General features: G+C 34.3%; 1 protein-coding gene across 2 annotated transcripts in view; it reads right to left on the bottom strand.

Moving 5' to 3' along the window:
• The window catches only part of LOC118180381 (phosphoenolpyruvate carboxykinase, cytosolic [GTP]-like), a 128,978-nt gene that overhangs the window by 55,803 nt on the left and 45,463 nt on the right, over window positions 1-27,712 (bottom strand). Inside the window, exon 2 of one of the 2 annotated variants that reach the window (XM_085826365.1) lies at window positions 1,160-1,239. The exons of the other annotated variant lie outside the window; for it this stretch is intronic. Within the exon in view, the coding sequence (XP_085682491.1) occupies window positions 1,160-1,212 (53 nt within the window). The 5' untranslated portion in view covers window positions 1,213-1,239. The remainder of the gene's footprint in view (window positions 1-1,159; window positions 1,240-27,712) is intronic. 2 annotated transcript variants of the gene reach the window in all.

Here is a 27,712-nt window from a genome sequence, read left to right as displayed (position 1 = left end):
GTTTAAATTAAACAGAAGTCTGGAACACATTCCAAAATAACACAAAGGAGACGGAAATTTATCCTATGAAAAACTAAATCCAAAATTTAGTGCTTCAAATTTGCAAGGGATTTAGAGCCGTTTTTAATAAAAATTAACCACGAAACTATTAAAAGAGTAAATACAACGGCACTCAGCAAGAAGGAAATTTTTCGTCAACAAGAAAACAAGGAACATACGCCTGACATTCGCAGAATCCATAGTTAGCAAATACTTATCATGTTGGGAAAATGTTAAGTTTGCAGATGAGTCATAATTCAATTTATTATATCGTTATTTAGAGTATGTTCTTTTATTTCGAATTTAATTTACCTAGCCAAATGAATACATTCTTCGCATTAAAACTGCTTGAAAATACATGGTATTTTTCTTGTTTTTATAATATAGTTTTCCTTTTTCGTGTTTTTTTTTTTTTTTAAATGCCGTCGGATAAATCGTGATCCTGAGTTAGCTGTGGACATCGTCGGGGACTGCAAGAACTGCAAATCAGGAGTTTACTATAAACAATACTTTGAATACAAAAAAACATTAATTCTCCATTATCATTTTAAAAATAAAATTTCATCTGTGAAAGACAAATTTATTATGCACGAATAAAATTTTAAAAAATAAGGTAAAAAAGACAGCAAAATGTTTTATCACTAATCAAAGCCATACTAGATTAACTTTATCTACATTAGATTTGTACAATACCATAATTGCAAATTAAAAGCAAAGCGAAAATTAACTTTTAAATACTAATTTTTGGAATAAATCATTCAAGAGAATTATAAAAATAATACCCTCTAAATAAGTAAAGAGAAATCAGCTTTAGAATTTAAAAAATGATTTCAATACAGAAAAATGCAACGTGCATGCTTTAGCATTTTCCAAGCCCCACCTCCACCGAAGTTTCGTATAATAAACTAAAAACAGCTGCTGCAATAAAAATAACACTACAGAAAATATAAAATAAACAAATGAAACCAAATTCATTTTTAAGAAACGAAGGCCTAAAAATTGCTATTTCTAAATAAAATTTTAGGCGTGCGAAGGAGAGACTTTAAAGCATTTAATTCAATTCAAATCGTGGATTTTTAATTATACAAAAGAAGGCCAGAGATATACAAAAATATCTTACTCTATACAAGGCAGAGAATCACACGCAGACGATTCATTCAAACTTGTCAACATAGCGATTTCTTAACTTCAGAACGGTTTCTAGATACACAGTAGTGAAGAGAGCAGGGAAGGGAGAAAATAGTACACACTTCAGAAAGAACATATATAAGAAGAAAAATAAATATGGCTTCTTATCCACTTTCAAAAAGTTGCTCACAGATGCTTACAATAAAACCACTTAGTCATTATAATAAACATGCAGCAGCCAATTTCATTACTTTTACATTCCTGATTCTCTATCGAAAAGGGGAGGAACTTTTCATAAAAAATGCTTGCAAAAGAAAAAAAATTAGGTTTCTCATGCATAAAGCAAGACTTTCTAATAAATACAAAGAAAATTAATGAACAAAAAGCCTCAGATTACAGTTTAATTCATATTAAAGGCAAGCAAAAGCAGATTCGACATTAACAACAACAGCAAGACTAAAAGCTGACATGAACCTTAAATCTACTACAAAACAGAATAAATCAATATAAAATTGAAATACTGGGGGGTACTTAAAGAAAAAAAAAAAAAAAAAAGAAAGAAAGAAAGAGATTAAAATTATTTTCAAATTTAACCATCGAAAGACAAAATTAAAGATGGAAAAATACCAAAATGTAATAACGTTGATCCTGGGGAATAAGCGTTATTACATTTGTAATTTTGTAACTCGGAGAAGGGGGAACAATTTTTACAATCAGATCCTTATTATCAAATTTAAATCAGGCCAGACTTTTAAAAACCGGAAACGTGCAATACATTATGTAACCTGATTGAATATACTGACTTATTTCGTATATGCATTTATCATTTGCTTAAAGTCAATATTTCAAAATAAATTACAAGTATACTTTGATAAAATACGATGAAATAAACAGCAAATTTTAAGATGTTTATTTTATGAAAAAGTACTATTTACATACAAAGTAAAATAATTTACATATGATTGAAAATTTGGAAGAAATTTCGCCTGAATGCCAAAGTTGATCAAAAAACTTTCAATAATTAAAACAGAATAACTCAGAATGTAGATTAAAGAGAATCAGAAGACCCTGGAGCAGTGTTCCTCCAGATGTCCCAAACACTCCCTTTCCTTTTCTCAACCGAAAAAAAAAGAGCGAGATTTCGAAGAATGATACGATATTCCTTGAGTTTTTTTAAAACATAAGATCCCTAAGCTCGGCACTTGTGCACATCAAATAATCAGATCCTTGTTAACTTCATCCTTCGAGGCAAACAAACTGTAAACGAAGTATTTAGTATTATACAAAGTTAGAGTAACCATCGCAAACACAAGTTATTAAAAGACTAGCAAGATTTTACAGCAACATTTCAAATAGATTAAATCGAAAAAATGAACGACAGAAGCCTATAAACATATGAGAGTTTCTAGTCGCATTTAAGTAGTAGTTCATCAATTTACTAGTCCGGATTTTCAAAATTAAGAGTTTATAAAAGATTCTGGATTTCATCGATACAGCTGCCTCGCAGGCAATATTGCCTGAACACATCCAAATTCTGTAAATTCTGATGCCGCGAAGTATAGCACATCGCACTTCCACTGTTTCCACTTCCACTGGCTTCACAGAATAGTCCTTTTGTGCCACTGATGTTGTGAAATTAGGTTGAAAGTTTATCTATATTATTAATATGTATAATTTAATTTCTAATCTGATGATTCCTTCATGTTGTAATGCGATTTGCCGAGGTAAAATATACAAAAATTCTAGCTAGTTAAAGAGAGAAAGAAAAAACAATTGCTTTACATAAATAGAAAAGCTTTCTTAAAACTCAAAAGCCAATCAGGTGTTAGCGTGATTGAATTCACAGCTTTCACAATTAACAAAAAAAAAAAAAAAAAAAAAAAAAGAATCTTGTACCTCCAGTTTATACAATTATAATTGGTAAAATTTTATATTCATTCTAAAAAATCTGGTGTGGCCAACACAAGATTACCTGCCAGTTCTATGGCATTCGCAGAATAGCAATGAGCTTTAAAGTAAACTTTCACTTCCGCTTGATCATAAATATCTTATTTAACAGTCTAATTTTCGGGAAGTCGGTTACTCTTTTTTTTAATATCTTTTATAGTAATTTCTTTTAAATAACTTCTTTATGATGATAAGTACAAAGGGTTGATCACAAAGGAAAGAGATGGAATACAGTTTTTTTTTTTCATGAGATAATATATGGCAGAATTATACGAAAAACGGATGAAAACATAACCACAGGAGAATTTGTTAAACTGCAGATCAAGCATCAACAAATTAACAAATTCAGCTCATTCAAAATCGAATTGGTAAAGATAGAAAATGATTTTCTACAGCCAAGTTGCGACAGACACTTGTGGAAATATGGAAGAAAATCGTCTAGTGCAATTAAAAATTATTTACTTGTGTGGTATAACACAGTTCAATGAATACTTCAAAATTTTGGGATAAAAATAGAAGTTCCAGGGGAAAAGCTTTTATTACCTCTTAAATAAAGCACAACAAATTAGAATGAACTCGATAGTAATTGGGCGGAAGTGCTACGGAATAGTGTCGTCATCTATAGTGACTAAACTTGGATATCCGCAATATCTGATAATGATGAAATTAAATGTCTCAGAAAAGATGTTAGAAAACATTTGCTGTTATTAAAACAGCAAATGTTTTCTTATTGTAAAGCACCCAGTTAGTGTAAAAGAGTATGACTGCGAAAGGTACAAGAAGAATATGTGTTGATTTAGCCTGGTGTAGCTTATTTAACTATGGCACAGCATTCAAGAGCCATCTTGCCTATGGAAACGGATGCCTTTACGGAGCGCTTTTTAAGAGAAACTGGCTCGTATACACATTACAACCACGAAAACGCCCATGCAGCTAGTCCGTTCGTCGGCACCCGGACCGGAACACCACTGTTCAACGACTTTACCGCACGGTCGCTGGTCGGCCTAGAAGAATTTGTGGGAAAAAAAAAAAAAAAAAAAAAATGTCAGTGGTATATTAAAATCAAAATTAATAACGTAAGCTCCTCAATGATAGACTTTCAACAATCTTACGTTTCTATCGAGTGCTAAACACGGTTTCAAGAAAATATTGCGTTGCTAAAACGTGTAGACGATAGCCCTGCCTAAAGCCCAGTCTCTGCAGCCTATTATAAAAACCTGCAACTCAATAGCCAACAAGAACAATTACACAATCATATAGTCGCCTTAAACGCTGAGGAACTGAAATCATTGGTTAACTATGCGTATGCTGCTGTAATTACAGCTGAAGGTTTAACAAAGTACTAATGGAAACAGAGAAATAAGAAATCTATTTTCTTACAGCTCAGTACGCATAAGTTTTCCAGAAATAATAAATTATTTCATAAAGTGCAGCATATTATTATTACTATCATCATCGTATTATAGAAAAGCACACTACGGCGATCTGTCTATAGGGAGCCTTTTATGCCTTCTTAGAGGACTTGCTTACGAAAACTGGCTCATATTCACATTACACATAAGCAAAACCACAACTGCATCATTTATTATGTTCTAAATTAATCTTCCATAACAATGACATATTTAAAATTAAAATATAATAATACTACAAGCTCTTGTGTTCCTAAAATGCATATTTTCCAAAATTTTGGCCACAATTGTAGAATGTTAACATTCTACTGTTAATTATATCTCAATACAGTTTGATCATATTCGTCCTAAGTATAATATTCTTTTAATTTAAATATTCGGAATTCGGAATTATAAATATCCGAATATTTATGCGAATGTATAAATTTTTATTACATATCCTAACAGTTTCTCTAACTAATAACAGTTTTTCCTAACTCTTTAAAAATTAATACTTAACTCTTTACTGAATCATAAACAATTATTTAAATTGTGTCACTTTCAATTTGTCATATTACTTTCCATTCCTATTTCCTTTCCGGCTAAAAAAAGTTTCCTAAGAAATTTTATTCTCCACGAAAAATAACTTGCGCAAATAACAAGGTTTAGCAGGTCAGAAAAATCAATGTCGGTCGATTGACAGCAGCAGAGTCCATAGGCAACGAGCCAAGGTTACCCTAAGCACTGATCGTTAAAATTAAATAAAAATAGTACAGCACTTAAAGGAAAGAAGTATTTAACTTTATCTAATAAAATCAAGAATAATCTCTTCCAGATTTAAGAATTCCTAAAAATTTACTTGAAAGATTATTAAAATAAATTTCAACCAAAGGCCTTGCAAATAATATGGATTGTAATTACATGATTTTACATGCCGGTTAGAGGAATTGAGATAAAAAAACTTATTTATAAAACCTGACGCTACATATTTTACAATCTCATACTGCCGTTTGTAAATAATAAAAAGAAATATACATAAAAAAGATTAAAGTAGATGGGACATATGCAAATAACTCAGATTATTACTTAAAATCTTTTGCCTTCGCTTATTATCCATCATCTTAAGAAATACATTCAATCTTCAAACATATGAGACGGTTTCTTATTAAAATACGTAACAGAAGACAGTCACAAATATTACATGACTCTTTTCGAGGGAAATTTTAAAAAATATTTGCTATATTAAAAAAAAAGGTAACTGAACATAGAGAAAATATTTCATAGCTTTATGATGTATATTAATGAAAACAGAAGTAAAAATCGAAACTTAGGAGATCTGAAGAACGCATCTATGAAAAGCAAAATATGTGGCCATTATATGTGCCTGAGAAACAACAGGATAACTGTCGCTACTCCCTGAATGATGAAACAGTCGACTTCAAACAACTTAGTACAAACTTAAATGGTGGAAATGCATTTTGCATCCTTTAGGAAATATAAGGCATAACTAAGAAGGAAGAACACATATGATGTAATTTCACTTAACCATGTAGCTTAAACACATAAAATTCTTTTTGCTATAATTAACATTATTAAAAACATAAAATCGTTAAAAACATTAATTATTAAAAACACAAAATTCCTTTTACTTGCATTGCCTTTCATCTCTTTAAAATGAAATGCTGAAAATGTATTCGATTTGATATTCCATCTTTACTTTTTTGTACACCCATAACATAGCAGTTGTACCTTTTTTGGTATCCATTATCAACTTAATGTCAATCTTTTATTTTTTGTATACTCATACGATAGCAGTTGTAAATTTTCTGGTACCCATTTTCAATTTAATGCCATACTGATAAGCAAAAGATGCTTTAACTACATTCTCCAATAAATAAGCGGCAGATATTGATTCTAATGTTGAACTTTCACAATCAAAAATTACCAGAATGTAGCATGTGTAAAGCCATTTCATTATGACTTAAGCAAAGTGAAGTTTATCTGTCGGTATAATCCAATATTGCAAAGCAAGCAACGGTTTATAAGCGGAGGAATGTCTTCGTGGAGTATTTAATAAGGGAAACCGGCTGGCATTCATATTATACGTGATACAAAGCCAATAGACAGACACTGTTATTCTCTTTCAAGGTTCTCTTTCAGATACTCGAGACAGTGACATATCTTATCTATATGCTCTGCGACGAATCTTACTATAATTATTGGAGCAGACCTATGAGTCAAGAATATTGACATCACCACTCTGATTGATCTTGCTCGAGAAGAGTAAACCTTGTACTATAGTAACCTAGTACAAAAAACATCCTTGGGGAAAAAAAAAAAAAACTAAACTAGCCCGTTCGCTGAGATTTCAACATACTGCATAACACAGAATTATTAAGACTTAAAATGAATTTAATGTTAATTTCGAGTTGAGGAGATTGGATACCACAAAAACGATTTTGTCAATAAAGTTATAACAGCATCAGGCCTCTTCGAAATTATTTCGGTAGGACAATGAAAGTTATAGAATTTTATAGAGATTTAAGGCATTTCCTGATGCATAAAGTCAAAATAGAACAGTGCGAAGATAAGGAAGATGACGGTAAAACAGCAAGACTGTCCATAGTATGCTTATCACTTCACTTTATTTGCAGTAAATGGCCTTGCAATCGACCCTTTATCTACACAAACAATATAAATGGATTATCTACACTAGAATATAAAAGAGCGTGTAATTCAAACTAGAAGATTTTTTTAATATATTGTTAGAAATTTTGTACATAGACAGATGATTTTTTGAGATGTGAAATTGCTGTATAATCTAACGTGAAAAGCTTGACAGAAACAATGCTCTGTCGGAAAAATAAGAATACAGAGGCAAATCTATTTAACACTGAGTAAATGCCAAACTCCTTAAGTTGGTGAGATATCGCCACGCTGGCAACGATTTTGGCGACAAAACGCCAAATTTGGCGAGGATTTGGCGACATTTCGGCTCCATCCCTGCATAACTAATGGCTTTCGTAATTGAATAACTATAATTGATCCTCTATGCAACAGAAACCGTATCAAGGCCTTATATGCCTTCCAGTAATTATCTAGAAATTTTTCGACGGCCGGGAAGGGGACTATAAGATCGGAGAGAGTACTAGTTATTAGCTGTTAGTTCAGCGTGGTTCGGAGTATTCAGATAGTTCCATGTTAGCTTCGCTCTTCAGATGCGCTTTGAATTGAGTCGTGTTTAACGTCCTTAATAGTTGTTCGAATATTTTTGTGGAAAATTCCAGAACTGTGAAGTGTTTCTTTTGGTAAAATAAATTTTATCAAGCTGTCACCGGTTGTGTATGCACTCAGTCTCTACGAACCCGTAAGCACACAACAATATTAGCATTTGTAGAACGTAACTCATGGCGACCAATGCTTATGTGAAAAAAAATTTCGCGCAGTATGTTAACGGGAAAGGCTATTTTATATTTCGTTAAAAACTAATAACTCAACTTTGAAGCACTGACACGCAGTACTTTTTTCTAAATCATTACTCATCTAAATCAATTACTCAAATAGACCAGTTTCTGGATATTCGATGTGTAACGTTTACCTACGTATGATTAGCAAACGAAAATAAAATTTGAAGGCAATGCACATATTTGACCAATTCTGCGAATTATTTAATTCATACACATTACAGTCAAATAAAATTGGTCAACATTGATTTTTTTATTTATTTTAATTATGTATTTTTGCGCGCTAATTACAAAGAATGAAATCAGAATATTTTTTCTACGATCCATAGCTTCATATGATATGAAATAACTGTTCAGTATAACTTAGTTATTCGTTGCTTCCTTCATACGATTTCCCAAAATATCTTCAGTGCTGAAAAAGCATTGTAAACAGATATGAAATAGCAAGGAATAGACTGCAAAACTCACCCTTTCACTTCCCGTTTAAAAGCAGAAAGTTAAATTTTACAGACTAGGAAATGTTTATAAGGGATTTAAGATTAAGTACGCACTTTTGAATTTTTCTTTTTGCCTTCATAAATACGCTCAAAGAATTTTAAAATATATTTTGCTGAAAAAGGAAAGAAGTAGCAGGGATGTTTGTTTACAAGCTGAATAACAAGCTACTTATTTTGGCCTTGAAAACGAGACTTTAATCGGATCGGGGCAAGAAAGAGATAAGAGCTTCCCGCAGGCTTTAAATCCAAGGCTTTATACTAGTTGGTTATGATTTAAACGTCATAGCTATAAAAATGAAAATATGCTGTTATAGGGTGAAATTTCGCAATTAATACAGCTTGAAGCACACGTCTTGGACTTTTCATTTCCTGGATGTTCATGCTTTGCAACTAATTAGTCGAAGCTGTATTTTTTTCCCCAATAAGATAGATTTTACTTTAGAGATCGACTTAGTACAGTTTAGGACTTCAAAATTTTTTAAAAAAAGTTTAGCACTTCGAAATAAAGGGGCTGTCATCATGCCCAACAACCTTCGCCAATAACAGGCGCTACTCTTTCCGTCTCGACCACGATAAATACCTGACCTGGGATCTGAATCAAGATTATAAGGATTAGAAACAACAGGGCTGCATACGAACTTCCTTTTGTACGTAATACAAAATTATATAGGTATACAGAGAGAATTGAACAAAACAAAGAAAGTATTCCATCTTTGGGAATTCATATTCTTAGTTATGGAAGACTGTTCATAAATTACTTCATTAAACTTTCATGTGATGAATATTTACTGCACAATTATTATACGCACAAAACACTATTTTAGAAGTATTTGCTAAAAATACAAATTCTGAAGGTAAATGTTTTCTTACGTCTGCGTAGTTGCGACATGTTCAACGAGTTTTAGATGACTGAATTACTTAACTTTGTCCAAAAACTTATATAAAGATGATCGCGCATATGAAACAGGTTGCATCATGCATGGCAGACGAACTCTTAATTCAAAAATTTTAAATCCTGAATTTGAAACAGCATCCATATTCCAACCGCTCGATAGCATGCCTTCGTGGTGTAGTGGTCAGCACTCTCGACGCGTATTCGAGAGGTCCGTGGTTCGAATCCCGGTGAGGGCATTGCTCATTTTTCATGTCTCTTGCTTTCAAAAATTCCTAATGTCTCTACTGTGGCGCCCGAACTAAAACAGGTGGTGGATGATGATTCTCTATCACCAAGATTTGGCGATTGGGTCCTCTAATCCCCAGTCACCCTTTAAAAGGGGTAGTATATATGGTATTTCTCCCGCTTTCTTAGCATGCTTTTGTGGTGTAGTGGTCAGCACACTCAACGCGTATTCGAGAGGTCCGTGGTTCAAGTCCCGGCGAGGGCACTGCTCATTTTTCATCTCTCCTGCTTTAAAAAAAAAAAAAATCCTAATGTCTCTGCACCATTACTATTAAAATAGCAGATATTTTATTAAATGTTTATCGCAAATGTTCATCCCCCTCCTCTCCGTTTAAATGAATTTGTGAAATTACGCGCACGCAAGAAACTTTAAAATGAAATATCTGTCACACAAAAGCTAGATATTCACACCTCATGGAATTTCCATTACAGGTATTCATACCGCACGTACGTTACGTTTCATGCAAGAAGCCCTCCTGAACCAACGATAATATTTTCGCATGCTAATCGCCAGGTGCAAGCAACAGTAGCATCGAGGATTTCGTCAGACTTGCTACTGAGGCTCGCCTTGTTTTTGTTTATACAGATAGCCGTCAAGCAAATGGATAAAACTTACACATATGTGTTTTTACACCAGCTGGTCTTGAGACATGAGAAAATAAAAATATCCAATATTGCTTCCTGAGCTTTTAGGTAGTCTCGACAATTTTTAAAAATCTCTCAAACCTCTAAACGGAATTTCTTTCACAAGTGATCATCCACTACTATATAAATTTTATAACACTTGAGATCAACTATTTTTTTTATTTAAATTATTGTACAAAAGTTTGACCTTTGCTTTCCCGATATTTTTCATGCACTTGGCTTAGTGATCGTAACAATAAAATTTACGTCACGTTTGACAAACGAAGACAAATTTGTCGAAGGTTTTAAAATATATTTCATGCACTTTATGTTACGCGCAACACTTTAAACACACAAATTTCAGTCAAAGACGAGTAATATAAGATTTTTGTGCAGCATCCTTCCTCGCTTCTTCGTACTCAAATCCCGCGATATATAGACATAGAAATAATCTGAATATAACTACCTATCTTACTAGCACTTCTCCTTTACAGATTACATCAATTTGCTAGCAATTAAAAGAACAAGATATGTAGTTAAAGAATTTAACAATAAACGTTTAGTAAATATAACCATTGCTTGCGTGTCTTTTGCAGAGGTTTGTTTCTAATAAACAAACTTTTAATCGTGAATATATATTACATGTGTTTTAAAATTACATATTGAGTACATACACACATCTGCATTATTTTCCACGGTAATTTTAAATCAAAAGGAGAACTAAAATTATTCCAAACATACTACATACTGAAACTACATGCTGCCTATAAAGTTAAATGAAAAAATAAATAAATAAATAAGTTGTTCTTAAATTACAGAATGAAGGCGAGACTCAAATACAGGACATTTGGTACGAATAGAAAGATTCAGGAAAAGACGATATTTGTGCAAGCGGCAAAGGCTGGGATGGAACACAGAGATTATTTTCAGTAATAAATAAAATTCCTGTCATCATAAGGTCAACGCCTCCGAAGACTAACTTAAACGGGATGGCAGCCACTAAAATTTCAACTTCACTATCACATTTTATACAGCTGACAAGTAAACTTTTTTACACAACATCGCACATTGTTGTTTTGCTTTTACTTAAGTCCCAATTACATTATGTTTCGGCTATGAGGGACTTGACGTCGAAAGGGACAATTCTCAGAACCCGCACATTTCCAGGAAACCCACGCAGCTAGTTACCATTTTCACTTACTACAAAGACTTGAACGTCAAACAGTAATCGATTGTCGCTCAGACTGGGATCACGTGATCCTTCAGAAGCAAAACTTTCGTTTGATTGGTTGATCTCTACGCGGGACAGAGCTCCAGCCGAAACATTTTCGGCCGAGGTGTTAAAAAATCCCGCGTATCCGGTACATCGTTTCCTTAGGTAGGCGAGACTACGCCTCCAGCGGTGCTTTGTTTTCTATGAATCTTCCTGTTTAAACCAATGCTACAAGAATCTAGTTTCTCAGAAAAGTCCCGTCTAGCAGGGAATGTCGCTAGATGTGATAACCTCTTTATGCAAAGGCTTTTCCATCAACAAAGCAAGCAGGGAAACTCTTCTGAGGTCTCTCCATGGTCTGAAAAAGAGGATTATGTTGGTAATGCAGTCTGAACAACATCTGCTCGACAGGATGAAAATAAGGATATGTGGATGAGCAATCTTTTCGTCTTGCCCTTATAATAATAGGATACAGCCAAGTATAGCATCTAATAAGAGAAATGAACAGGGTTGCCACTCAAACAGGAGAATGAAATTCCCTGACTTTTCCAGGTTTCCCAGGTGCGTTTCAAGAAAATTCCAGTCTATCCGCGTAATGGACGTTGGCTACGCTAAGAGGTAAATTATGGTATTACTTGTATTGTGTAGCAAATTCACTTAATTATTCAATAAATCCCAGAGGACATTTATTCTTAATTATTCTTGGTATACTTTGTTTGATAATTTTGTTTACTTTTCCACTTAAGAAACTTAATAAAATTTAAGATATATACATTGGATAACAAATGTATGTTTTATTTAAATATTACTCATGATCATCACCAGTTCAACACGAGGCTAATCCGGTCCTTATAAATCACAACGCAATACTAAATAGTTAGGTTAGATTTTAGGTAAATTTAATTTGCGTGAGGTATGTTCTTAAAAAGCACCTTAACACTTGAAAACACAAATATAATTATAATAGTTGTTGTTTTCTCCATTGAAGATTAAGATTAGAATCTTCCCAATCTGGAATAAAATAAGGCTTTTTTAGCAGACATTCTGCAGCTAAACGAAAGAAAGAAATCTATTTTAAGAAATTGAGGTATTTTATATTTAGTTCGCAGCATACATAAGAAAAAAATATGTGCATTAAATTTCGTGATGGTATGTCATCATACTGCTAGAATTAATTTCAAGATTATGCCAGAGAAAATTTCCTGAAATTTAGAAATATTATTTACTAATAATTAATAAATTTAGAGGGAAGAAGCATCATTAAATTATACGAATAACATAAAAATAAAGATAATTACTTAAAAATTGAATTAGAATAATCAACGATATTTTAGCGAATATAGTTATATTACATGGTTAGCCTAGATGACAGATTACTATTTTTTATTTTAGTGCAAAATGGCAAGGTTTTTTTTAAAAAGAAAAGTTTAAAAAGATTTTGCGGTAAAATTCTAGTATACGGTAAGGCTTTGGCACGATTTTGAAAATTGTCGCCAAGACCAAAATGACCCGTTTACTGCGCATCATCATGTCGCCAAATCCATACATGGAGATTATTTTAACCAAAAATCGTCTATGCAAAGAATCTCTAATTCTTTGGTCTATGTAAAGAAGAAAATTTTCCATACAAGTAAAATGCTATTACGCGGCTAGAATGCGGAGGGAAAATTTGCCAAGGGATTTGGCGACGGAACCTGGCGGCCAGAATTTCCCTCTCCGCGATGTGTACCGGAAATTCAGAAACGTGTTAAGAAGAAACGTTCTTTGACAAAAAGAAAGCTACGAAAATCCGTTTTTAAATTATTGCGAAAAATCCAAGAAGAAACGCTTTATCAAAGGACGTTTCTTCTTGGATTTTTCGCAATAATTTTAAAAACGGATTTTCATAGTTCCCCCCTCCCTGAAAATTACTAACCTATGAATTAATTTACTTGCGCCAAAAAATATTTTCTTTTAATTTAGAGTTTAACTACTTGCGCTAAGACTAAACTTCACGGTTGCGGTGCCGTGCGCTACAATATAGCAAGTGGTAAAGTGTCTCATTTACGCCGCTCCGCATCTCGAGTGCAATCCAGAGCTGTAACTCGAGAAATAAACAATATCGTTGTTAGACGACGTGTGCACCATGTTATTTTCATTTTTGCGATAAATGCTTATCGACGTGGTGTTCACGTCGCTCGCAGTTTGAAACAAAAACATCTCGACGTGCGTGGCACGTCTTTTTAGCGCAAGTGGTTAAAGAAATTTTAAAGGATATTCATTTAATGAACTCTTGATAACGTGACCTTCGAACTTCGACACCGGTTTCCAGCTTTGGCGGCAGATATATCACGCATGCACAGCTGTTTCCCTCTATGATGGAACGGAGCCAAGTCTGTTGCAGAGAGTTTTTCCTTCTTTACAATACATATTCTTTGATTCTAACCTCCATGGTACCGTATATTAGGATTAAACCCATTTTGTTTTATACGAGAACAGGTACTTTCTTTAGTTCATGCACTGCACATGCGATTCTTGAGAATACTGGAAACCAAAAGTTGCTTTGTCTTTCTAAAAGACAATCAAATTGGAGCTGCGAAAATTGGCTCTATGCCAGCAGATACTCACGTGATAGGCAATTCGCCAAAAAAGTTATCTCTTCCGACGTCGGCGCAAAAATCGCTTTTTTTGGCGGGATCATTGTATGAACTTCCCTGACTTTTCCAGATTTTGACAAAAATACTTAAATTCCCTGACTTTTCCCTGAATTTTTTGGTCAATTTTCGAATTCGCTGACTTTTCCCGGTTCTCCCGGTTTTCCAGGTAGCGTGGCAACCCTGAATGAATCACCTATTACAATTACCAAAGAGCAAAAATACGAGTCAAAGGCCACTCTTTTTTTTCCTTCATAAAGCAAACAGAGATCTCTCCAACCAGCTAATGAGATGCCATTTAAACCACGTCACCACAAGCGTCAGGAGTAACAGAACAATAAAGTATCACACTATTTCGACACATTTTTACAAGCAGAGAGACTTTGAACTCTAATTTCAACATTCAAACAGCTTTCATTTAATGCACAATAAATGACAGTTTAAGGAACTGTTATTAATAAGAAGCTGTTATTAAGTAGGACACTTTAAATATTATGAATACCTTGGACACACCATTTATCAATTAAGACACTGATGAACCTAAATTGAACACTTGAAGTTCGCTTTCTCGGCAAAAATTCATACAGCAATTTCAAATTATTTAAAAATGGAATAAGTTTAATCGACATTAAGGAGATATGCAGACTTTCGAATCGTAATTAGATTAGGTATTAGACCATAATAAAGGTATAGGAAAAGTACTTCTTCGTTTTAAGCAATTTCGATGTCGCTCTACGTATTCGCTCTAAGTGGATCAAAACAGAAAGGCCCATAACTCTATGCCAGTGGGAATCTGATATCACAAATGAAACTGATACGAAAAAAATTCAAAACAGGTATGGTTTCCGATATCACAAAAAGTTTAAGCTAGCTCTTACAATACTCAAAATTTGGAAGGATATGATCAAAAATTGTGATTTTAAAGACAAGTTTAAAGAAGGACTTTTTAACAGACTTTTTTATTGTTTATACGACAAGGAAAAATAAATGAGGTAATAGTAAAATGGTAAAACCTAATGGTAAAACGTTTGCACGGGGACTTTTTAAAAATAATAATAATAATGGGAATGAACTTGTATTCACGTCACGTATGGATAACCCATGAAAACTCTATGATATATGTGAAATTACACAGAAACAAACCTAGAACGAATTACTAGTGCTCAACAGTCTTTCTTATCCAACTGGCCGCTGCTAACAGAATTGGTGCAATATAATGGAAAAAGTAGTAGAATAAATTTAATCGTGATTGAATACTTTTACAAATCGAATGAAAGCTGCATTTACTGCAAGTTTTATATTATAAAGTAAATTTAATAATAAAATACGTTTAAATAAAAATAGATAGCATTCAAGGAACAGAATAAGAAATAAGCACTCATTAAGACACTTTAACGCACTCATTAATTAAGCATATTTTAAACTCAAGGATTCGTTTACATTTAGCTGTCCTTCCTTTTTTTCAATGCATATAAAATTAAAAAAAAATGGCTAACAGGTTCAAAGAAGGTCATACGACTAAATTAAATGATGCACATTTTTTTTAATACCGAAAACTTGTTTCTTTCGATAACTTTTTCACGATGAAAAGATTAGGTTACCAGCAATTTTAGAAGGTAAATACCACATTCTTTTAAAATAGTCTACTTCCGGTAATTCCACGCAGGTCACCAAAACGGCGGTTTCACAATTCTTATACGAAGATTAAACAAACTGGAGTACAGGTCAACGTCTCTCAATAACAGTAATTTAATTCTATTTCATTCTAAATCTGTTCATATCAAACAACAGTTTATTTAAAACTTGATTCCAATATGATTTTTTTTCTCTCAGTTCTTCATATTAAAATTACTAATATTTTGGTATACAATTCCTTTCAGCTATTTGATAAAACTTTAAAAAGTTCGTCAAAACAAATTGAATAAAAATAAGAAGATCGTAATTTCTTTACAGTTCGGCTTGCGTTTGCGCTCGTTAGTTCTGACTGATTATTTCGATGTCGCATTAAAAAACACCTGATATTTTTTCAGCACATTTTTACTTTTTCACACTTTTTAACACCTTAAAAGGCCTTCGCCAGGTTACCTTGATACGTCAGAAGTCTCGTTATAATAACTGCCACCACTCCGTACTGAATGTAGCAATCCCTTGCAAATTGTGTTTCAGATCGTCAGCTTCAAAACTATCTACTGCTTCCCAACGAACTGAACTTAAATTACGCGTATGCGCTAAACAGGATGGAATCACAAACCGCGCACAATTTTTTAGTATACAAAAACTAGCAGTAGCCTAAACAGAGAGATTGATGGAAACTACTTAATTAGCACATTATTCACTATTCGAATGTCGAATATGCACATTTTTCTTTACCCAATATTTCTAATGAACATTTGCATATATTTTGCAATTTTATGTCATGGAGCAGCTTTAATGGCAACGGAATAATTTCGAACATACGGGTGACAGATTCTACATGGAACAATATACTGATAAATGAAAGCACCACCTTTTCTAAATCTGAAATTAATGCCGGACATTATATGGGTCTAAATGCATATGTTAAAACTAAGTGCTTTTTTAACATTCTTAACCCCCCAAAAAACATTCTTCTTTGGTTAAGTTAGTACTCTTTAGCAGAGTACTAACTTAACCAAATACCTTTAGCAGAGTACTAACTTAACCTAACTTTTACAAATACTTCCGGGTGTTTGATATTTTAATGCGTTTTGTTACTATAACTAAACTGTATGTTTGTGATATTTTTCTTCAAATGCACTCTTTTGCAAAAAAAAAAAAAAAAAAAAAAAAAATCGAAGCACCCAGGACTTTTGCGATCGTGACGAAATTTGATATGCATAAACATCTTGATCGAACATGCAAATGATCAAAGTTTCAAGGCAAATAAACAGGAATTGCAATCATAGTGCGCAATTCGCAAACTAGGAAACCAGTACCAGAGGCGGTAAATTTATCTTTTTTTGTTGTTGCCACTGTAATTCCGTAAAGAAGCAACTAAAGATGTCATTACGACGATATCGAAGACCTTACAGATAACTAAACGACTTCGAACGTGGTCGCATTGTAGGGTTGCGTGAAGCTGGGTGGTCATACGGAGCAATAGGCCGGCACCTGCAGCGTACAGGCACTGTTGTGCAAAGATGTTGGCAGCAATGTTTGCTACACGAAAATTACCGACGAAATGAAGGCTCTGGAAGGCCAAGGATCACAAATGGGAGGCAAGATAGGATGGATGACTGTTCGCCAGGCCCGAACCGTCCCAATGGTATCATTGTTGACTATTCAACGCACTACCAGCCACGTCTATACCTTCCCTGGTATCGCACACCATCTCATGTCGCTTGTTCTGAGGCGGGGTTACGCTCACAGAGATCTTTAAGACGTTTGCCTTCGACTCCACAACATCGTCGGAATCGCCTGGAATGGTGTCGCAGCCGATCATCATGCCTACCATCAGACTAGCATCGTGTAGTGTTCAGCGATAAATTCTGCCTCACTCTTGAAGCAGATGACCACTGTGTTCGTGTTTTGGTGGGGGTGGGGGCTATTTCTTATGACAGCAGGTCATCTTTAGTCATTCTCCATACATCTTTAACAGCTCAAAGATATGTTGATACCATCCTGCGGCCGGTTGCATTACCCTTCATGGCACGTCATCCTGAGGACATTTTCTAACAAGATCATGCCAGGCCACATACCGCTTGCATATCTTTGGACTATCTCCGTGCGGTTAATACTCTTCCTTGGCCAGCAAAGTCACCAGACCCTTCACCAATCGCGCACGTCTAGGAATGGTAGGCCGTCAGATTCGGGTACCACAAAATATCGCAGATCTGGAGCGACAACTGCTGAATGCCTGGCAGAATGTATCGCAGGATGACATTAGGAACCTCTACCACTCCTTGCCTCGATGAATTGAAGCATGCATTGCCGCCAGGGGCGGTTCGACCAAACATTAATTTGAACACTCAAGAAGTGTTTGTGAGCCGTCAGCAGGTAACTATGACCTTGATTTTTTAATCTGTGTATGAGCTATACACATGTTTAATTTCATCAAAAACAACCACTTCCTTTTTGGTGCTTCGATTTTTTTGCAAAAGAGTGTATACAATGAAACCTTATAAAATATTTCTCCCGCTTTCTTAGCATGCCTTCGTGGTGTAATGGCCAGCACACTCGGTGCGTATTCAAGAGGTCCGTGATTCGAGTCCCGGCAACGGCATTGCACATTTCTTCTGTTTCCTCACATCGAAAAACTACAAATTTCTATACAGTGGCGACCAAACCAAAAAATGTGGTGAGGATTTGGTGATTGGGTCCCCTAATCCCCAGTCGTCCTTTAAAAGAGAGATTATATAAAGTGTTTCTCCCGCCTTCTTAGCATGCCTTCATGGTGTAATGGGCAGCCACTCGTATTCGAGAGGTCCGTGGTTCGAGTCCCGGCGAGTTCATTGCTCATTTTTCATCTCTCCTGCTTTTCAAAAAAGGAATTTAATGCGTCTTCATCGTTCCGTCATCCGAAATGTTAGTAAACTGAAACTGTTTTCTCAACAGGAATTAATATAAAATGGATTAATTCGTTTCGGACCAAAAATTATTTCTTATTTAACCTTGTAACAGTACTTTGGAAATAAACTCATATCACAAAACCAATGGAAATCTTTAATCCTAAGACAAAAAAAAGGGGTTGATAAATACAAGATACTAAATAAGACAGAATTTAATTTTATTGTACTATTAAAAAAAAAAAGAGTAGACAATGTATATGAAAGCTATTGAGGAACAGAAAGAGAAGATATGTTATAGTTTGTATGAAGAGGCCTCTTCCATAAAAACATTAGATAATTGTCCTTTTGCAGCATTTTCTTTTACCTTTCTTTGTCTGTTAGCAATCCTCAACTCTGCTTGAGACTCACTATTCCTCCATTTTATTCAAAATTTGTCGAATATGATTTTTTATTGTCTACCTTATGAAACGTTTGTCTAAAGTGAGGCATAGCACTGTCATTGAAATAGCTTATGCTGTAGCCTATTACAGCTTTATCAGAATGATATCGTACAATCCTCTCTTCCTTCTTCTTCCTCTAAAGACATTTTCCCCACAATGCCCTTTGCTGCTGTAATTTCGGTTCTTTCTTGTTCAACTCATTTTTGTGATCCTTTTAGTACATCACCCACATTTCCATTGTTAACTTCCAAGCTTACGGTTTTTCTTAGAAACTCAATATCATAGATAACAAGAAAGCTCCAAATGTAAAAGTCCTTAAAATCACTTAACTAAATCTCACCTCCAGATGAACTCCTGGAAATCAATTGATGACAAAACAATTACACAATGGAAAACATTTAAGTGATATTTCCAAATGTCGCTGAACGTTAGTTCTGTGCTCGAGATAAAGCTACTTGGTTGATCATGCCAGTAGTCATATGCTTCTCTCAGAGATGTAGCCATGAATGTCTAAGTACATGACGTATGGCGAAACCACGAATGGCTTAAACATCAGTTATGGTTTCTTGATTCGTACCTTATAACTTGGATAAGTATGGCAATTTTAGAGCTAATGCAGCGCTGCGACCCTCTGGAACGAGCACTTTTATTAGACCAAAGCAAATAAAACCCCGTGTCCGTGGTGACTCTGTATAACTTTGGACCGATCGCACGAGCTCGTTCAGAAGACTTACCTTTCAAGTGTCTACCAACTGTCGATGGTAGTTACGCGCCTACTATGGTCGTACTATGGTGATACGGTAGACGGCCTGAAAGCATCTTTAAAAATTATTTGTTGCCGACTTGAGGGTTCATAACTCCAGATACCGTTCGTCACTCGAGAAGTTTTTTATTCAGATATTTAGTTCGTTCTTGAACCGAATTGTTGAGAGGCGTTTGTGATTCTACACTACAACAGACATATTAGGACAACAGAGATTTTGACATTAATTTGAATATGAACTCTTAAAGAACTACGAATAAGTAAACTCTTATGGAGACCACTTTTCTAAGCCGAACACCGCCGAAAGCAACCACTAATTGAAAAGCATAAATAAATAACAATATTGAAATTCACCTTGCTGAAACTAACACTTCGACAGAACACAATAATCGGATGCAGCCGTAGATGGTCATCTTAAGAGTTCACAATAAATCAAACTCTGCTTTAATAGTTTCTCAACTGGAGTGCTCGGACCTACAAGGGCATTCCAGAAAAGATTTCAGTTGGTACGACAAATAAGAGGCTCACGTGATGGAGTTCATCTTCAAATACGATATTACAGTAAATCCTCTTGTGAGTACAACATCTCTAAAATGACCACTGCTAAACGTGACAAGTGCTTCTGACAGCATAAACAAATACCAGCACTTATGTAAAAATACCAGCACATATACCAGTATCATCTCTCTAATCAAATCTTCATCATTCTCTCTAAGCAATCTTCCATACGAGATCAAAATCGGAATTATGGATGTCGCTTTACCGAGGCAATGTGAAACACTAGTTAAACATTTCCTAAAGATGCCCCTGCTCATGAAGCCACTGTTTAATATATATTCTGTAACATAATACAGCAGAATTTATGATCCACTTAAACAATAATAATTATCTGCAAACTTTGGGAGAGGGCGGGAAGAAAGAATAGTCTTAATTCTGTTCTAAGAATCTAGAACTAATATATCGCGTATTTTCTCAGTGCACCGTATTACTGAATATTAATTTGATATTTTAATTACCTTCAAGATAGATGCACTTATCTTACTACGTGCATATGTACGGATTAATCGATTACAAGGAAAATGTAGGACATTTCAGCAATCAATGATAGTTTAAAATATTTCATACAGTTTGGCAAGGTTCCTAATGCGAATTTGCGATTCTCTTCAAGAATAACATTGTAGCGTGCCTGCAATTTTTGCATGACTGAGATTTCAAATACGTCGTCATTATACATTCATGCAAGATGGATGAAACAAAATATTATTCGTAAAAAAATTACAAAAAATAAAATGAAATTAAAGATTTGTTTCAAAACAATAATTATTAGGCACTTTTGTACAATGTGAAACACTAGTACATATACGGCTGTACTTCATGCAGGAATTCGAGACATACTACAATGAAAATTTCATAAAGTAATTGGTTACACCCTTATTATGGTCGTTCTAACGATGGACATTCTGCTGGCAATAATTTATTTGATTGAAATCAAACCTTTTGGCTCTACATATCACAGGCGATGAGAAAATGATTGCGTAAATGGGCGTAGAGCATAAGGGTCCAAGTATTTTTAATACCAACACTAAACATATATGCCAAAATAAAAACTTTTGCAAAGATTATCGGAAGTTGTACCGCCATTAGCTTTGAAAGAAAACCTTAGTTCGGAAACTGCTAACTTCTTTTGCTCAGAAACTTCCACGAACTTCCTACGAATATAACTAGCTCATATTTTTATACTCTGCTACGAAGAGAACCAGGGCTAGGAAATGAATCAGGGCGGAAACTACCAGTGTTTATCTCATGGAGGTAGGAAAGGAAGGAGGGGCCAATCGGCTCTAGAAGTGAAGCACTGCTTTGAAGCTTGGGTCACCAGATGGGGTGTTCTTTGTTTACATTCAGAAGCTCCCTTGACAGGGTTCTGATAGTATTTTAACACACGACAGTTCCATACAAATCGAAAAACGGACACTTTCGCATGAAAGAAACATTCATAGTGTGATGGATAATAGCAATTTGTATAATTTAGTGACATTTATGCAAAAATCACATCTTGGTTATTTTTCGATAACTAACAACAGCGATTTTGATTATGAATTTGTTTTATAAAATTCTAAACTGTTGAACTACAAAAATATAGATTTTAAGAAAAATGTTATGCTTAAAGAATGAAAACTACCTTACGGTACATTTAAAATTGTATACGTCTTTCGATACCCTTGATAGAGTATTCGCTACTTCTATTTTATTTTCCAAACGCCAAAATGTTTTAAATAAAACAAATTTTTTTCACATCCATATATTATTGTAACGTACCTTTAAAAATTTTTTAGAGGAGAGGCTTTACTACTGTTTATTTTAAACTCATCGTTTTAACTTTATATATCTGAAAAATAATCACTTTGGGCTTACACGTTTTACTTATTTGGGTTAATTAAAAATAAAATTACCATCAAATGCTGCAATCCTCGTCAAAATTAATAAATATATACACAGATATGCCAATAAGTTAGCTTTCTCTTGATTTGGAACCACACATTTGTGTAAAATTATGTACAGTTTTACGCAAATGTGTGGACAGAAAAGGGATACATTTGCCAATTTGGCGGAAGTACCATGTGCGGTCAAGATGATGTGACCATGTGAACGTGCTATATGATCAAGACAGCTTATTAAGAATTTGAAAATAGGGTAATCGAAGGAGGTGAAAACATTTGTATATCCTGCCAAAGGAGGTCCGATCATGAATGGTCCTCTTATTGATTCCAGATTTTGAAATGTTTCCCACGCAAGTCTTTTTTTCTCGGAAATTCGAGTTTTATGCTGGCTTCTTAACGTACGCAGGTCATTAAATTATTTATAAATGTATTTGAAATGAAAAATTTATTCACTTATAAACAGCTGTGAAAGTACTGTGAAGAAATCTAATTATTAAATGTATCTAATTGATAGTGATTATAAATGTTATCTAAATATATAATAACCTTAATATTGAATTGTAAACATAAATTGAAATCCTGTTGACAAATACGTTATAAAACTATTCAAGCAAGAATACTTCGCATTGGAAAGCAATCTGTTAAAAGGTATTGTAAAGAAAATGCTATGAGATGCGCACTTAAGTACGTAATAAAGAGTTTTGGAATATGTATTGTTGAAATGAAGGGTAAAAAAAAATCTGATAAGTATAATTAAAAGAATTATTTCCCTTACATTTTATAATAACTCGGTTACAAGTTTTAAATAATACTTTAAAAAAAAAAAAAAAAAAAAAACCTTATTTTATTCCCTTTCAGAAATGTTCAGAGAAAGTCAAGTACTATTTAATACCTATCTAATTATTAGGAATTAGCGAAATACTTATTTAAAGTATTTCGCTAATTCCTAATAATTCTCTAATTTAAAATGAACCAAATAGAGCATTAATTATAAATTGACTTACATTTTTCGATTTAAAAGATGCCTCAGAAGCCAAAAAATCATGTCATATTTAAGAAAGTATTTTAGGAAGAAGCTCTATAAATAGAAAAGAAATAATGCATAATTTTAATATTAATAATACAATAAACTTTTATCTTAATTTTTGTACCTTAACCGAATAAAATCGAATTACCTTAATTTTTTTTTCTAATGTAATTAACGAAAACTCGTGAAAATATTTCATTCAAATTAAACCATTCTGAGAAAACTGTCCTGTGAAAAGTATAGCATTTAATTCCGTTCAGAATGAAATGTTGTTTAAAAATATGTTGTTTTCACATACTTAGGACTCTGAAGTGTTATAGAAAAAGAAAATATATACATTTATATGTATATTTACGACGTAATTACAAAATATTTACATCCGAACGCGTCAAATCCCATTGAACTCAATGGTAAATGATCCAATGTTTTGGTCAACCACGTACGGATCACCGGTGCTTCAGAGCAGGCTACGGGAGAAACTTGTTTAGGGCTACTCCATCTTACTTCCTACCTCCATGGTTTATCTAATTGTCCGTTCGTAAGACTTTCAGCAAAGTATTTTTGGCTCATTGTAAAAAATCCTTAGCACAATCTCATTAGCATGTCAGGAATTTTCTCCTTCCTTTCCGCGTGTCTTTATGGTGTAATTGGAAGCACGCTCGGCTAGCTTCATAGCTGATTTTCTTACTTCCTGCTCAGGTAAAAACCTAATGGCGCCACAAACAAATATCTCTTACGCATATCATTAGTCCAAACACCATGTTTACTCGCACATTCCCCATCTATCCCCTTTCGTAGTATCTCTTAAAATCATGAAGGGAAAATTGTGAATTATTTATTATTATTATTATTGAGAAAACGGATTAGAAAAAGAACTTATCAAATTGAAGTACATGTGAATAGGGGCGTAGCTAGAGGGGGGCAAGGGGGCATATGTCCCCGGGCGCAGAATCCAAGGGGCGCCAAACTGATGTTACGACATTTTAGAATTAAATGTTTTCCATCCTTGGCAAGCAGTAGGGGGCGGGAAATCTTCAGTTGTCCCTGGGCGCTGAAAACCCTAGCTACGACTCTGCATGTGAAAGATATACTAACATCCCTGCATTCAGTATTCTACTATACTAATTAGTTTGTCTCCCAGCAAGTTTTTAACACTGAGAAATGTTAAAAACTGTATTTTGTGACTTTACTTGGCTATTGATAACCACATTTTGCGATGCTTTGCAACTCTGTACCAAAGCTTTTGAGTCTTATTATGGAATCTTTTAGAATATTTCGGAAGTCAGGTAATTGAAGAAATCCGAAATGACCTCGCCAGAGTTCAAGCTTCGGACCTCCCGAATACGAGTTAAGCGTGATTCCAGTTACACCACGAAGGCATGTGAAAAGGAAGGAGAAAATACTTTTATACTCCCCGTTTTACAGGGTGAATAGAAATTAGGCTACCCAATAACTAAATCTTAGTGGATCCGTCCACCACCTTTTCAGTTCGGGCGCCACTGTGGAGTCATTTAGAATTCTTTTCAGAGTCAGGAATGTGAAGAAATCTGCAATGCCCTCGCCAGGAATCGAAATCCGGACTTCCCGAATACGCGCTGAGCGTGCTTCCTATTACAACCACGAAGGCAAGCGGAAAGGAGAGAGAGAAAATACTTTACAGCTTTTCTGAAGTGATGTTGTTTGGATACTCAGCTATTTATGTTGGTTTCTGTTAGTCAAAGGTAGCCCTTTCATGTTCCTGAAGAAATCTCATTTAAGGGCTTGACAGTTCAGAAATCTTGAACTAAGATTCTCCTACGAAAGAAGGCGCATGTAAAGTAAAAAACGACATATTTCAAGTAGAAAAACTCACAGCAAACTTAAAAGTGACAAAGTCATGGCAAGAGTGGAAATGTTGCTAATAAAAGGAAAGTACTCTGTTTTCTATGATTCAAAGTAGTTGCAATTACTACTCTATTCTTTTTGCTAACTCAATGCATTTCTGCTATCGATCCTTACCTCATGCGTTGCTATCATACATAAATTAGCTGGGAGACAGTATGCGAATTAATAAGCTATTCATATTCAACTGCTAACTGGCCGTAACTTGAAATTCAAAAGGCATTTGTAACTTTCAATGGATCATTACCTTATACGCTACATTTAGTTGTAACAAACAAGAACGCAAGTATTTACGAAAACAAATTTCAAGCATTGAAACTGAATATAAAATCTAATTACGGCAATTTCCCTTACTTTTGAAATTCTTGCATGATAAACAGTCATGCGATGTCAATACCTGAAAAATTTTAAATACTTCAATACATGTAATTTAAAATAAAGCGTTCGAAATCTCAACGGGGGAGGGGAGATTTATTTTTATTTTATTTTATTTTATTTTTCTTTCTGAAATGCTTCGTTTACTTGAACCAAAGTGTAAAACAAATAGAAATTTGTTTCCTCATTTTATAATAAACAGGTGAATGCTATGTAACATTTTATTAAAAACACTAAAAAACAATTTTAAAAGTTCCGACAGGTTAAATTAGACACAATTTCATTAAAAGAAATTATTAGACCATCAAAGTCGAACAAAGATTCTGGACATAATATACTCATAAATATCGTACAGAATTTAAAAATATGAGACTAAGTTACAGGAGAGTACAGCTCGGTGAAAATGAGAGACTGGAAGATCAGTTCTTCCGTATACAAACCGGATTTTCTTCAGAATGTTCACACAAATTGATTTCTGATGACAATAACAATTCCTGTTGAATACTGCATTGCCATCGCAAATATGAATATATAAAAAACTTCAAGATCGTATTGGTAAAAGAATAACAAATATAAATTTCAGAATATGACCCAAATAAAGGAAAAGGAAATTTAAGTTAAATGAAACTGTGCAATAAAAATTCAGTCATGGAATTTGATTCGCAGGGCTTCAGTTCTGTAGACAATGTCAGTTGATAAACTCAACTAACATACTCTGATTCATGCTTCATAATAACATAATGACTAATACCAAATGAATCAGCTGAGGTCATAATGCAATCAGTTTCCAGGAATTTTAATAAACTAGCCTGGTAACTTCAAAGAATACTGTGAACCAATAATTTTAAAAAAGAAATTAACGGAACTCTCCTTTTTGCTGTGATTAAGTAGGATAAATACGTTGAAAATACATATGACAGACGATATATCGTTAACCCCCTCTTTATGCAAGGGTATCTCTTTAACCATATACTATGAAGCATCTACTCTCTGAAGTTCTGTAAGGCGCCTACTAAATTTTGGTCATGCGAAGCCCAGGCGGTGTAGTGGTTAGGGAAGCCGACTGCTATACCAAAGGGCCTGGGTTCAAATCCCGGAGAAGGCATGGTTGTAACTGTCCGTCTCTTCATAGGAGGCAAATGTGGCCCACCTATTAGGTTGCCATAACAAAGTGACCACCACTTCTGGCCTTAGTTGTGGCTAAGCCGAAGTCGGCTGAGGGCCCACCATTGTGAGAAATTTTGGTTACACTTTATCCCATTTTACGTCATAACCATCCTCCCTTCCAAAAGGTTGGTGTGATTTGTTTATTTTATTATGTTAACGAACTCTAAACTTATCTGCCTAAGGGTAGGGGTGCCATCGTGGAGGATTTTTTAAGGGAACCTGGCTCGTATACAAGTAAGGAAAATCACAAAAACGCCAAGCAGCCTGCCAGTCCTGGTATTTAAACCTCAGACCAAACTACTAGTGTTCAGCGATTTTACCTCTCGGCCACTGGCGGGCTTCCCCTTCCATCAGAGATGCATATTAAATACTAATATAGAAACATAATCGGTACCCACGTTCCTTCCGCAAATATCTCTAGTGCACTTCCAAATGGTTTCTGTCTTTTTCTTTCAAACGATTCCTACCTATCCCAATTTATGCGACATCTAATATTTTCTTTTAAGTAAAATTTACTTTAACTAAAACTGTTTTCTCAAGGAGACACATAACATAAAGTACCTCCTTCTCTTCTTTACGTTAATTTCCCCGCTTTCTCGTTTTTATCACGCCCTCAAATTTTGATAACGCATTCTGCTTCATGTTCTGCCCTCGTTAATTGACCTTAATTAATAGCTACCTATAGTAAAATAATTTTAACTAAAGTAAAACATGCGATAGAAAAGCATACCTTTGTGGTGGACTTTTTTATAAAAACTAGCTTGAATACATGTTGCATGTGAGGAAAACCACTAATATTCCATTCAGCTAGCCCGTTCACCAAGAACAGAAACCCGAACTAATTATTAGGATTCAACGGCTTTAGCCACTCTACTAACGATTGGATTGTAATGAAGTGATTAAATACTAAATAAATTTTATTAGAAAAGTAGGATATCGTAGAAAATTATATAAAAGCAACTGAATGCTTTTTTATGATACT

Source organism: Stegodyphus dumicola, chromosome 1, assembly GCF_044657685.1.
Source record: "Stegodyphus dumicola isolate Sdum_Otavi_A_Nest chromosome 1, ASM4465768v1".
NCBI lineage: Eukaryota > Metazoa > Arthropoda > Arachnida > Araneae > Eresidae > Stegodyphus > Stegodyphus dumicola.
This window is presented reverse-complemented; position numbering and strand designations above follow the sequence as displayed.